Source organism: Rattus norvegicus, chromosome 3, assembly GCF_021556685.1.
Source record: "Rattus norvegicus strain SHRSP/BbbUtx chromosome 3, alternate assembly SHRSP_T2T, whole genome shotgun sequence".
Lineage (NCBI taxonomy): Eukaryota > Metazoa > Chordata > Mammalia > Rodentia > Muridae > Rattus > Rattus norvegicus.
Window position 1 is genome coordinate 23,953,747 of NC_141536.1, and position 14,409 is coordinate 23,968,155.

General features: G+C 39.9%; 1 protein-coding gene across 2 annotated transcripts in view; it reads right to left on the reverse strand.

Annotated features, from left to right (window-relative positions):
• Positions 1-14,409, reverse strand: part of Lrp1b (LDL receptor related protein 1B) — a 2,085,328-nt gene that overhangs the window by 85,733 nt on the left and 1,985,186 nt on the right. For both annotated transcript variants that reach the window (XM_087654909.1, XM_087654910.1), the window contains exons 78-79: positions 4,248-4,471; positions 2,730-2,836 (exon numbers count right to left, since the gene is read on the reverse strand). In XM_087654909.1, coding sequence (XP_087511035.1) covers positions 2,730-2,836; positions 4,248-4,471 — 331 coding nt within the window. The remainder of the gene's footprint in view (positions 1-2,729; positions 2,837-4,247; positions 4,472-14,409) is intronic.

Sequence of the window (14,409 nt, forward strand, 5' to 3'; positions counted from 1 at the left end):
AGGATCTTAAAGCCCATACCCCTAGTGACTCACCTACTCCAAAGGGCCACGCCTCCTAATAGTACCAAACCCTGGGCCAAGCAAATATAACCATTATACCATACTATAATCCACAGACCCAGAGAAGCTAAGTAAACAGGAGGACTCAAGGAGGGAAGCATGAACCTTATTCGAAGGGGAAATAAAATAGACATCAAGAGTGACATGGGTGTGGATGTGTGAAATGGGAAGTGATGGGATTAGGTAGGGAAAGAATGGAGGGAGAGAGTACTAGGACAGAAAACTTGAATGGGCAGAATCTCAGACAGACAAACTAGAAACCTAATGCAATGCAAGTTCCCAGGAGTCACTAAGGATGAACCCAGCCGACACTCCTAGCAATAAAGCAATCAAGGTTGAGCTGCCTGCCTTCTGTAACCAAGCAAGACATTAACTGCAAGGACTGGGATACCAACCAAACCACAATACTTTCAACCCATAATTTGTCTTGTCTACAAGATATGCTATGGTAAAGTTGATTCAAAAATTGTATGAGTAGCCAATGAGTGTCTGTTCTAGCCAGATACCCATGCCAGGAGAGGGAGCTGACCTCTGACATTGCATGGAAGACCAGGAACTAGAGGCTCAAAAGACCAGCAAAATACAATAGAACCAAAATTGACTGAAAAATATCAATGAAATGATTCCTATACTCTGTTATCATCACAGATTGTTTCCTATCCCAATTGTTATCAGAGAGGATTCACACAGCAACTGACATAAAGAGATACAGAAACCCACAGTCAAACTTTAGACAGAGCTTAGGAGGTCCTGCAGAAAATAGAGAAGATATTCTGGAGGAGCCAGTGGTGTTAGAGGCACCACAAGGGAACATAAAGAACCAACTAGTCTGTACTCATAGATGTCACAGAGAGTGAACTGACCACCAGAGAGCCTGCATGGGATTGACTTAGGCTATCTGTTTATAAGTTATAGTTGTCTAGCTTGGTTATGCAGGACCTGTCTCTGAATGTGTTGGTTCTTCCAGTCTTAATAGGAAAGGGGAGGGAGACTAGTCTTACTGCAAGTTGATGTGTCATGATTGGTTGATATCCGTGGAAAGCTTGCTATTTTTTTGAAGATAAAAGAGAAGTGGTTGGAACTGCAGGGAAAAGAGTAGGTGGGGCCGAAGAGAGGAAAGAGGAAACTGTGGCTAAGATGTGTAAACCAACCAACCAACCAACCAACCACCCACCCATCCAACCAACCAACCAACCAACCATTTCCTCTCATAATTTGTTTCTGGCCAGAATATTTTATCATAGCAACACAAAGCAAATCAGGTAGTCAGTACTCTTGGAGGTTGTGGAAATGTAGGAACTTGGGAGCAAGATTTTCAAGGTTACACATGGTCCTTGGTCATTTCTTTCTCTCTGCTTCACTTCTTCTATTGGGTAAGCAGTATAAGAAGCCCTGCTAACACCATGTTATTATCCATTATCTCATATGCAAGCAATGCTTTTCACTAGCAAGTTTTAAAACCCTGAACCAAAATTACCTTCTTTTTTGTGTCAGTCATACTGAACAAAATCTAACATAGTTGGCTGTCTCTATGTAGATGACTTCTTAAGCAACAAATTATAAATGAAGTGCTGTAGAATCAGAATAAAATAGAATCCCAAATAACTATTCAACCCATAATGTTTTTCTTTTCTAAATAGTTATTATAACTGTGTAAAATTATTTAAGTATGCACCATAATTTCTACTATGGCATAAGTTGGAAAACAGCTGGCACATGCTTTATGAGCTTAGAAACTTTTTCTTCAGTTCCAGAAGCACGTGGTACTTGACTGACAGATATATGATGAGACACTGAATCCTTCAACCTTCTTTATGGAATTCATAAAGAATAAAAACAGTAGAGTTAAATGCAATTCATGAAACAAATTCAAAGTCAATGAAATGTAACTCCCAAATTTATTTTAAAGTACAAAAGAAAACCAAGCATAAATAAAAATCAAAATAAATCATGCACATGAACCACCATTCTGTTCTTTTACCCGGAGTGCATGGAGTAGCATGGGTGGCACAGAATCTTTGGTTTCCTACAGTTTGTAAATATATTATTGTTTAAACATCAAAGCTTGATATGGCAAGGTATTGGGACGTTCAGTGGGCATTCAGATAAAGGACTTTGAGGGAACCAGCAGGAATCATAGAAAGGAGAAAAGGTTGTGTTGAAAGAGCAGGGTCAGGAATCCTAGATAACACTAGGGAAAAACAGGACACCAATAAAAAGAACCGAATGTAAAGGACAGGCATTATGAAAACTGGCCTTTACAGAAAGTAGATTGCCACCAACTTTTGAACTTTCAGTTCATTTCTAGTGGCATCTTCCATAAATATTACCTTATATCTCAGTAACTTTAATATATATATATATATATATATATATATATATATATATATATAGTTTGGATTGCTGGGATCAGTCAAAATTTTACTCACTCAAGAACTTAACTTTGGTGGTTTTCAAATAAAGCTCTATAATGTAGCTATCAGCATGACAGTAACCTGACTTTTGGGTTGATAAACTGAAATATAAAATGTTAATGTTAATAATATCATACTTCAAATTATTTTGTCTCCTTATAATATGGTTCTTTCCTGAATAAAACTAGGAAAACCTCTTAATCTAGTATGGTTAGTATCTTGCTTCATGTTTAATATGTACTGAATATGTCATACCTGTGGGTCTCTGCAAGTGTTTTTGTACTAAAATCCTCCTCAGGGTGCCATCCATGGCCGCCTCTTCTATATGGGAGTGATCCCCAATTACAGTCCAGTACATCATCCTAAAGAGTGTAGGTCAAGAAGATTAATTTGGATATAATGCTGTGAAAACTGTCTCCTTCATTTAACAGTATCTCCTCAGATCACATGTGTGAGAATAACCCAGTCCCCTCATTAAGCAGATTCCTGATCCAACTTGAAAACTTTACAATGTCCAACTTAAAAACAGAGTTTTGCAAATCATTATTTTAAATAAACTGTTACCCAAATGTAAATTTAAAGAGATATAATACTTAACAATGTACATCATAGCTTTTTATTTGTTATACTATCTTTAGTTCTGAAAACTCTTTAAAACCTACAGAACACGGTATCTATCACTTGCAAGTATCTTTTTTTATTTAGTGACAGATTATTTACTTGAGATTTTCTTATAGTGATAAATTATTCAGCTAATTATGGAGTATTTCAATAATAAGTGGGTAAAGGAGTAAAATGAAAACTTAAAAGACAACTGATATGAAATCGGAAGGGGGGCATGGTGAGGAAGGGGGATAAAAAGGAGTCAGAATGGAAAGTGGAGTATCAAAATAATCAAAATACTTTGTGTACATGTGTAAAATCCTGAGAGTAGATAGAGGGGGACTGAGAGGAGTTGAGGGAGGAAACCTATTTGTGATGTGAAAGACGAATCTTATTTTCAACAAGGTAATATAAAGTTAAAGTCATTGGAATGCCTTCCACTCACCCCCCGGAACCCCTAATAAAAACCAATGGAGTACTATTTTCTTTCTCATTTCTTTCTCAGGTATGAAAGCCCAGGCTAACACCAAGCTCCTTATATAGATGAAGCTGTCCTTGAACTCTAGATCCTTCTGTATCTACCTTCCAAATGCTAAAATCACAGGCAGTGCTCAGTAACTGAAAGGAAATGGTTTTCTCATTTAGTGGATATCATATTCTAAAATCCTAATAATTGGATTATTTTTGATATTTATTTAAAATTTACCTCTTCTTTTCAACACTAAATGGAGGATTTTCATGTAATATCATAATAGGATATCTTCAGATTAAGTAATCAAAATGTAAAGAGATTTAAGTTTGATGATGTCTTCATATTTTGTTATCCTTAATCTTTAAGGTCCTTTTAATATATTTAATGTTTTATATTCAATAGATTAAAAGTAGTTGTCATGTTATTACCATGTCAATTCCACTGTTTGTAATCAATGCACATAAAAACAGAGATAAGGAAAGAGATTCTCATACATGTAGTAAATTGATAATATGAAAAACATTTATAAAAAATATTTGCTGTCAATATTTTAAAAGGGAACAAGTTCTGAGAGAGCAGTATGGAGATTTCCAGGTCTCACAAATATGTTTCACCTTGAAAAAAATTACAGAACACAAACTATAAATATCAGTATTCATTTTATATTGAGAAACAAAACCACCAAGCCATCAACCTACCCTCTTTTAGGATTTACAGCAATAGCATAGGGCTCGCCAGCCATATTTGTTAAGAGTCTGGTGCAGTTGGGGCCATTGAGCTGTCCTACATTGATGGAGTACCTCAGGCTGGTCCAGTGAGTAGTATAGTAGCTGAACCAGTGCATTCTGGAATGATCAGTCCAATAAACATTTCCTGTAACCCAGTCAACAGCAATGTCTCGGGGCCTTTTAAATTCAGGACACTAGAAGAAGAGAAAAGAAATACACCACAGTATTTTTAGGAGAAATTTGCATCGTTTTTTGTGTCTACATATTGGAATTGTAAAGTTTCTTGGGGTTATTCTAGATACCATTACTTGATTTTTTGAAGCATTACAGAGTCAATGTATCCATTAAGAAATAGAAATATCTTCTCTTCTTAACTTCTGCTTAATGTAACACATAATATACCCATATCTTTAAGTGAACCAGTTACCAATGTCTTTATTGATGGATGTAATTTCATTTCATGATGATATACAGATTTACATAGCATTTTACTATTTGTATCCATATGAATCGATTAGAATTTTAGGCCATTACAATTAACATGGTAAACATTAATATACATGTCAATTAGAGCATATCCATTCAGTTTATATTTATTCAATAATAGGATATATAGCTAAAAATTTTTATTCAAGGACTTTGACTAAAACATATTTCAGCAATGTGAGAGAACAGGGTTTTCTGGGTTTCAGCCATATAGAATTGACTTTAACAATAGAAAAAAAAGGTAGGATAAACAAACAAATTAACATGGGAAAACTTTCAGTATGTTTTAAAGTAAGTTGCAATATTTATCGGAGAGCTTGACTATTTTAGCTTTACAGAGTTATGAGCTAAAAGTAAAATTATTCAGGGAAAGTGTTAGCAAAATATATATTCTGAAGCCTTTAGTTAACTTTATCACTTTTAATGGAACTAATATAGAAATTAATTTGACATGGCCAGGTTTATTTTGCGTGACCAGGAGGAGAAGGGATCCCTAGAAGTATCATATAAAGAAGAGAAATAATTATTTCATGTTAATACTGTTCTGACAGTGGAGAAATGCTATTTTAACATGTAATAGGCTTTTGGATGATTTAATAATGAACAAAAGAAAGTAGTTATCTCAAATACACACACACACACACACACACACACACACACACAGAGAGAGAGAGGATCTAAAAACAATAATTCCAAGGCCCTGTTTCCTGCTGACTAGTAATTCCTAAGAGAAAGGAAGTTGCCTTCAATAAACCATGGGTCGCAGAAGTAATTTTCCCCTTGTGATATCAGGGATTCAGCATGAGTGAAAAATATGCATTACTTTAACTGTTTTAGTTTAGATTATCAGAATATAAAAGTACATATATCACCATATAGCAAATCTATTGCTTGTCAGTATTAACGAGCAATCTTACTAACATGAGAAACTGGGTATTAACTTGCTGTTATACAACTATGTTGATAAACATGCACAAGCAGAACAAACCTTTATTGTGAAGGCAGTATGTTGCCAATCCACCTTAACCATGAGAAAATATTTTCTATTCCTTTTATCATATTTAAATATAACAAACTCAAATTCTTGTCTTAATAATGTCACTGCCAAGAGTATGGAAATTTCATGTAACTTCCTACTTTTTGAAATTTGTCCCTTTGTTTAACTTGATTTGTGCTGAAAGGCTGATTGTTCATTAATTTTACATGTGTAACTTTGAGCCACTGTCATCTATGAAATTGCATCCCTCACATTTAAAGGAATAAGGATGCCATGTTTAGTGATACTTTACCCAGATAAATGTTTTGACTGAACCAGGAGTAAATTCTTTAAGTACAAATCAAACTTAGTTCAAATTTCTAGTATAAGGTAAATGTCTAGAAAACTGAAACGGGCTGACATTTATTTTAAACACAAGGGATCCTGGTAGAGTGATACATATAAATCCATTCTGAGATGGTTGTTCCTGTTTTGTTTAAAGTCCTTAATTCTTTGATAAAGTTTCTGAGTGATTCTTTATTTTGTGTTCATTGGGGTCCCAACTAGGTCATTTTCATTTAAGAAAATTCTATGGGGCTAATGGATAAAGAATTTCTTTGTGATTATTTTGGACCTTCTCATTGTTTGTGGTTTTATGATGGTATCCATCCTCACAGACTTCTGTTGTTGGTTCTGTAATCCTGTTTCTAAATCAAGGAATGCTTCCTGTTAGACCTACTAAAGCTGAATACTGTGCCAAAGATGGCTATATTTAATTAATTAAAACTGAAATGCTCCAGACCCGGTGAGAGAGAGACCCAACCGCCTGGTCAGGTGGGCACTCCTGAGGCTAAAGAGCGGAAGAGACCACCAACACTGCTCACCCCTGCCCACATCCCTGGCCCAAGAGGAAACTGTATAAGGCCTCTGGGCTCCCGTGGGGGAGGGCCCAGGAGCGGCAGGACCCCTGCCACAGACACCGCCGGACCCTGAAGGAAACAGACCGGATAAACAGTTCTCTGCACCCAAATCCCGTGGGAGGGAGAGCTAAACCTTCAGAGAGGCAGACAGGCCTGGGAAACCAGAAGAGACTGCTCCCTGCACACACATCTCGGACGCCAGAGGAAAAAGCCAAAGACCATCTGGAACCCTGGTGCACTGAAGCTCCCGGAAGGGGCGGCACAGGTCTTCCTGGTTGCTGCCGCTGCAGAGAGCCCCTGGACAGCACCCCACGAGCAAACCTGAGCCTCGGGACCACAGGTAAGACCAAATTTTCTGCTGCAAGAAAGCTGCCTGGTGAGCTTGGGACACACGGAAGCAGAATTTCTCTAGAACCGGGCACGTTCTGTGTTTACCGGAAGTCCCACACCCGCGGATCCCGGCCCGCAGCAGCTCTCTGCTCCCAGACCCGGTGAGAGAGAGACCCAACCGCCTGGTCAGGTGGGCACTCCTGAGGCTGCAGAGTGGAAGAGACCACCAACACTGCTCACCCCTGCCCACATCCCTGGCCCAAGAGGAAACTGTATAAGGGCTCTGGGCTCCCGTGGGGGAGGGCCCAGGAGCGGCAGGACCCCTGCCGAAGACACCGCCGGACCCTGAAGGAAACAGACCGGATAAACAGTTCTCTGCACCCAAATCCCGTGGGAGGGAGAGCTAAACCTTCAGAGAGGCAGACAGGCCTGGGAAACCAGAAGAGACTGCTCCCTGCACACACATCTCGGACGCCAGAGGAAAAAGCCAAAGACCATCTGGAACCCTGGTGCACTGAAGCTCCCGGAAGGGGCGGCACAGGTCTTCCTGGTTGCTGCCGCTGCAGAGAGCCCCTGGGCAGCACCCCACGAGCGAACTTGAGCCTCGGGACCACAGGTAAGACCAAATTTTCTGCTGCAAGAAAGCTGCCTGGTGAGCTTGGGACACACGGAAGCAGAATTTCTCTAGAACCGGGCACGTTCTGTGTTTACCGGAAGTCCCACACCCGCGGATCCCGGCCCGCAGCAGCTCTCTGCTCCCAGACCCGGTGAGAGAGAGACCCAACCGCCTGGTCAGGTGGGCACTCCTGAGGCTGCAGAGCGGAAGAGACCACCAACACTGCTCACCCCTGCCCACATCCCTGGCCCAAGAGGAAACTGTATAAGGCCTCTGGGCTCCCGTGGGGGAGGGCCCAGGAGCGGCAGAACCCCTGCCGAAGACACCGCCGGACCCTGAAGGAAACAGACCGGATAAACAGTTCTCTGCACCCAAATCCCGTGGGAGGGAGAGCTAAACCTTCAGAGAGGCAGACAGGCCTGGGAAACCAGAAGAGACTGCTCCCTGCACACACATCTCGGACGCCAGAGGAAAAAGCCAAAGACCATCTGGAACCCTGGTGCACTGAAGCTCCCGGAAGGGGCGGCACAGGTCTTCCTGGTTGCTGCCGCTGCAGAGAGCCCCTGAACAGCACCCCACGAGCAAACCTGAGCCTCGGGACCACAGGTAAGACCAAATTTTCTGCTGCAAGAAAGCTGCCTGGTGAACTCAAGACACAGGCCCACAGGAACAGCTGAAGACCTGTAGAGAGGAAAAACTACACGCCCGAAAGCAGAACACTCTGTCCCCATAACTGACTGAAAGAGAGGAAAACAGGTATACAGCACTCCTGACACACAGGCTTATAAGACAGTCTAGCCACTGTCAGAAATAGCAGAACAAAGTAACACTAGAGATAATCTGATGGCGAGAGGCAAGCGCAGGAACCCAAGCAACAGAAACCAAGACTACATGCCATCATCGGAGCCCAATTCTCCCACCAAAACAAACATGGAATATCCAAACACACCAGAAAAGCAAGATCTAGTTTCAAAATCATATTTGATCATGATGCTGGAGGACTTCAGGAAAGACCTGAACACACTTAGGGAAGCACAGGAAAACATTAATAAACAAGTAAAAGCCTACAGAGAGGAATCGCAAAAATCCCTGAAAGAATTCCAGGAAAACACAATCAAACAGTTGAAGGAATTAAAAATGGAAATAGAAGCAATCAAGAAAGAACACATGGAAACAACCCTGGATATAGAAAACCAAAAGAGGAGACAAGGAGCTGTAGATACAAGCTTCACCAACAGAATACAAGAGATGGAAGAGAGAATCTCAGGAGCAGAAGATTCCATAGAAATCATTGACTCAACTGTCAAAGATAATGTAAAGCGGAAAAAGCTACTGGTCCAAAACATACAGGAAATCCAGGACTCAATGAGAAGATCAAACCTAAGGATAATAGGTATAGAAGAGAGTGAAGACTCCCAGCTCAAAGGACCAGTAAATATCTTCAACAAAATCATAGAAGAAAACTTCCCTAACCTAAAAAAAGAGATACCCATAGACATACAGGAAGCCTACAGAACTCCAAATAGATTGGACCAGTAAAGAAACACCTCCCGTCACATAATTGTCAAAACACCAAACGCACAAAATAAAGAAAGAATATTAAAAGCAGTAAGGGAAAAAGGTCAAGTAACATATAAAGGGAGATCTATCAGAATCACACCAGACTTCTCGCCAGAAACTATGAAGGCCAGAAGATCCTGGACTGATGTTATACAGACCCTAAGAGAACACAAATGCCAGCCCAGATTACTGTATCCAGCAAAACTCTCAATTAACATTGATGGAGAAACCAAGATATTCCATGACAAAACCAAATTTACACAATATCTTTCTACAAATCCAGCACTACAAAGGATAATAAATGGTAAAGCCCAACATAAGGAGGCAAGCTATACCCTAGAAGAAGCAAGAAACTAATCGTCTTGGCAACAAAACAAAGAGAATGAAAGCACACAAACATAACCTCACATCAAATATGAATATAACGGGAAGCAATAATCACTATTCCTTAATATCTCTCAATATCAATGGCCTCAACTCCCCAATAAAAAGACATAGATTAACAAACTGGATACGCAACGAGGACCCTGCATTCTGCTGCCTACAGGAAACACACCTCAGAGACAAAGACAGACACTACCTCAGAGTGAAAGGCTGGAAAACAACTTTCCAAGCAAATGGTCAGAAGAAGCAAGCTGGAGTAGCCATTCTAATATCAAATAAAATCAATTTCCAACTAAAAGTCATCAAAAAAGATAAGGAAGGACACTTCATATTCATCAAAGGAAAAATCAACCAAGATGAACTCTCAATCCTAAATATCTATGCCCCAAATACAAGGGCACCTACATATGTAAAAGAAACCTTACTAAAGCTCAAAACACACATTGCACCTCACACAATAATAGTGGGAGATTTCAACACCCCACTCTCATCAATGGACAGATCATGGAAACAGAAATTAAACAGTGATGTAGACAGACTAAGAGAAGTCATGAGCCAAATGGACTTAACGGATATTTATAGAACATTCTATCCTAAAGCAAAAGGATATACCTTCTTCTCAGCTCCTCATGGTACTTTCTCCAAAATTGACCATATAATTGGTCAAAAAACGGGCCTCAACAGGTACAGAAAGATAGAAATAATCCCATGCGTGCTATCGGACCACCACGGCCTAAAACTGGTCTTCAATAACAATAAGGGAAGAATGCCCACATATACGTGGAAATTGAACAATGCTCTACTCAATGATAACCTGGTCAAGGAAGAAATAAAGAAAGAAATTAAAAACTTTTTAGAATTTAATGAAAATGAAGATACAACATACTCAAACTTATGGGACACAATGAAAGCTGTGCTAAGAGGAAAACTCATAGCGCTGAGTGCCTGCAGAAAGAAACAGGAAAGAGCATATGTCAGCAGCTTGACAGCACACCTAAAAGCTCTAGAACAAAAAGAAGCAAATACACCCAGGAGGAGTAGAAGGCAGGAAATAATCAAACTCAGAGCTGAAATCAACCAAGTAGAAACAAAAAGGACCATAGAAAGAATCAACAGAACCAAAAGTTGGTTCTTTGAGAAAATCAACAAGATAGATAAACCCTTAGCCAGACTAACGAGAGGACACAGAGAGTGTGTCCAAATTAACAAAATCAGAAATGAAAAGGGAGACATAACTACAGATTCGGAGGAAATTCAAAAAATCATCAGATCTTACTATAAAAACCTATATTCAACAAAATTTGAAAATCTTCAGGAAATGGACAATTTCCTAGACAGATACCAGGTATCGAAGTTAAATCAGGAACAGATAAACCAGTTAAACAACCCCATAACTCCTAAGGAAATAGAAGCAGTCATTAAAGGTCTCCCAACCAAAAAGAGCCCAGGTCCAGACGGGTTTAGTGCAGAATTCTATCAAACCTTCATAGAAGACCTCATACCAATATTATCCAAACTATTCCACAAAATTGAAACAGATGGAGCCCTACCGAATTCCTTCTACGAAGCCACAATTACTCTTATACCTAAACCACACAAAGACACAACAAAGAAAGAGAACTTCAGACCAATTTCCCTTATGAATATCGACGCAAAAATACTCAATAAAATTCTGGCAAACCGAATTCAAGAGCACATCAAAACAATCATCCACCATGATCAAGTAGGCTTCATCCCAGGCATGCAGGGATGGTTTAATATACGGAAAACCATCAACGTGATCCATTATATAAACAAACTGAAAGAACAGAACCACATGATCATTTCATTAGATGCTGAGAAAGCATTTGACAAAATTCAACACCCCTTCATGATAAAAGTCCTGGAAAGAATAGGAATTCAAGGCCCATACCTAAACATAGTAAAAGCCATATACAGCAAACCAGTTGCTAACATTAAACTAAATGGAGAGAAACTTGAAGCAATCCCACTAAAATCAGGGACTAGACAAGGCTGCCCACTCTCTCCCTACTTATTCAATATAGTTCTTGAAGTTCTAGCCAGAGCAATCAGACAACAAAAGGAGATCAAAGGGATACAGATCGGAAAAGAAGAGGTCAAAATATCACTATTTGCAGATGACATGATAGTATATTTAAGTGATCCCAAAAGTTCCACCAGAGAACTACTAAAGCTGATAAACAACTTCAGCAAAGTGGCTGGGTATAAAATTAACTCAAATAAATCAGTTGCCTTCCTCTATACAAAAGAGAAACAAGCCGAGAAAGAAATTAGGGAAACGACACCCTTCATAATAGACCCAAATAATATAAAGTACCTCGGTGTGACTTTAACCAAGCAAGTAAAAGATCTGTACAATAAGAACTTCAAGACACTGAGGAAAGAAATTGAAGAAGACCTCAGAAGATGGAAAGATCTCCCATGCTCATGGATTGGCAGGATTAATATGGTAAAAATGGCCATTTTACCAAAAGCAATCTACAGATTCAATGCAATCCCCATCAAAATACCAATCCAATTCTTCAAAGAGTTAGACAGAACAATTTGCAAATTCATCTGGAATAACAAAAAACCCAGGATAGCTAAAGCTATCCTCAACAATAAAAGGACTTCAGGGGGAATCACTATCCCTGAACTCAAGCAGTATTACAGAGCAATAGTGATAAAAACTGCATGGTATTGGTACAGAGACAGACAGATAGACCAATGGAATAGAATTGAAGACCCAGAAATGAACCCACACACCTATGGTCACTTGATTTTTGACAAAGGAGCCAAAACCATCCAATGGAAAAAAGATAGTATTTTCAGCAAATGGTGCTGGTTCAACTGGAGGGCAACATGTAGAAGAATGCAGATCGATCCATCCTTATCACCCTGTACAAAGCTTAAGTCCAAGTGGATCAAGGACCTCCACATCAAACCAGACACACTCAAACTAATAGAAGAAAAACTAGGGAAGCATCTGGAACACATGGGCACTGGAAAAAATTTCCTGAACAAAACACCAATGGCTTATGCTCTAAGATCAAGAATCGACAAATGGGATCTCATAAAACTGCAAAGCTTCTGTAAGGCAAAGGACACTGTGGTTAGGACAAAACGGCAACCAACAGATTGGGAAAAGATCTTTACCAATCCTACAACAGATAAAGGCCTTATTTCCAAAATATACAAAGAACTCAAGAAGTTAGACCGCAGGGAAACAAATAACCCTATTAAAAAATGGGGTTCAGAGCTAAACAAAGAATTCACAGCTGAGGAATGCCGAATGGCTGAGAAACACCTAAAGAAATGTTCAACATCTTTAGTCATAAGGGAAATGCAAATCAAAACAACCCTGAGATTTCACCTCACACCAGTGCGATTGGCTAAGATCAAAAACTCAGGTGACAGCAGATGCTGGCGAGGATGTGGAGAAAGAGGAACACTCCTCCATTGTTGGTGGGATTGCAGACTGGTAAAACCATTCTGGAAATCAGTCTGGAGGTTCCTCAGAAAATTGGACATTGAACTGCCTGAGGATCCAGCTATACCTCTCTTGGGCATATACCCAAAAGATGCCTCAACATATAAAAGAGACACGTGCTCCACTATGTTCATCGCAGCCTTATTTATAATAGCCAGAAGCTGGAAAGAACCCAGATGCCCTTCAACAGAGGAATGGATACAGAAAATGTGGTACATCTACACAATGGAATATTACTCAGCTATCAAAAACAACGAGTTTATGAAATTCGTAGGCAAATGGTTGGAACTGGAAAATATCATCCTGAGTGAGCTAACCCAATCACAGAAAGACATACATGGTATGCACTCATTGATAAGTGGCTATTAGCCCAAATGCTTGAATTACCCTAGATCCCTAGAACAAACGAAACTCAAGACGGATGATCAAAATGTGAATGCTTCACTCCTTCTTTAAATGAGGAAAAAGAATACCCTTGGCAGGGAAGGGAGAGGCAAAGATTAAAACAGAGACTGAAGGAACACCCATTCAGAGCCTGCCCCACATGTGGCCCATACATATACAGCCACCCAATTAGACAAGATGGATGAAGCAAAGAAGTGCAGACCGACAGGAGCCGGATGTAGATCGCTCCTGAGAGACACAGCCAGAATACAGCAAATATAGAGGCGAATGCCAGCAGCAAACCACTGAACTGAGAATAGGTCCCCTATTGAAGGAATCAGAGAAAGAACTGGAAGAGCTTGAAGGGGCTCGAGACCCCAAAAGTACAACAATGCCAAGCAAACAGAGCTTCCAGGGACTAAGCCACTACCTAAAGACTATACATGGACTGACCCTGGACTCTGACCCCATAGGTAGCAATGAATATCCTAGTAAGAGCACCAGTGGAAGGGGAAGCCCTGGGTCCTGCTAAGACTGAACCCACAGTGAACTAGTCTATGGGGGGAGGGCGGCAATGGGGGGAGGGTTGGGAGGGGAACACCCATAAGGAAGGGGAGGGGGGAGGGGGATGTTTGCCCGGAAACCGGGAAAGGGAATAACACTCGAAATGTATATAAGAAATACTCAAGTTAATAAAAAAAAAAAAAACTGAAATGCTGATAACATCAGTAAAAATATTAATTCTCATAGACTGATGGTAGCAAATTAAGCATGTTATTGGAGACAATGATTCATAGCACTTCATTTACTGATACAACAGATACACCTTTATTTACAGAAGGAGAACAAAGTAGAGGGCACTCCATTATTATTCAAGGGCTTTCATAAAAATATAATAACGCAATGTTGTCATTTCCTTCTACCCCTTTAAAATTCCCTAAAACCTCCCATATACATCTTCTTTTTGTCTTTAAAATAAATGATTT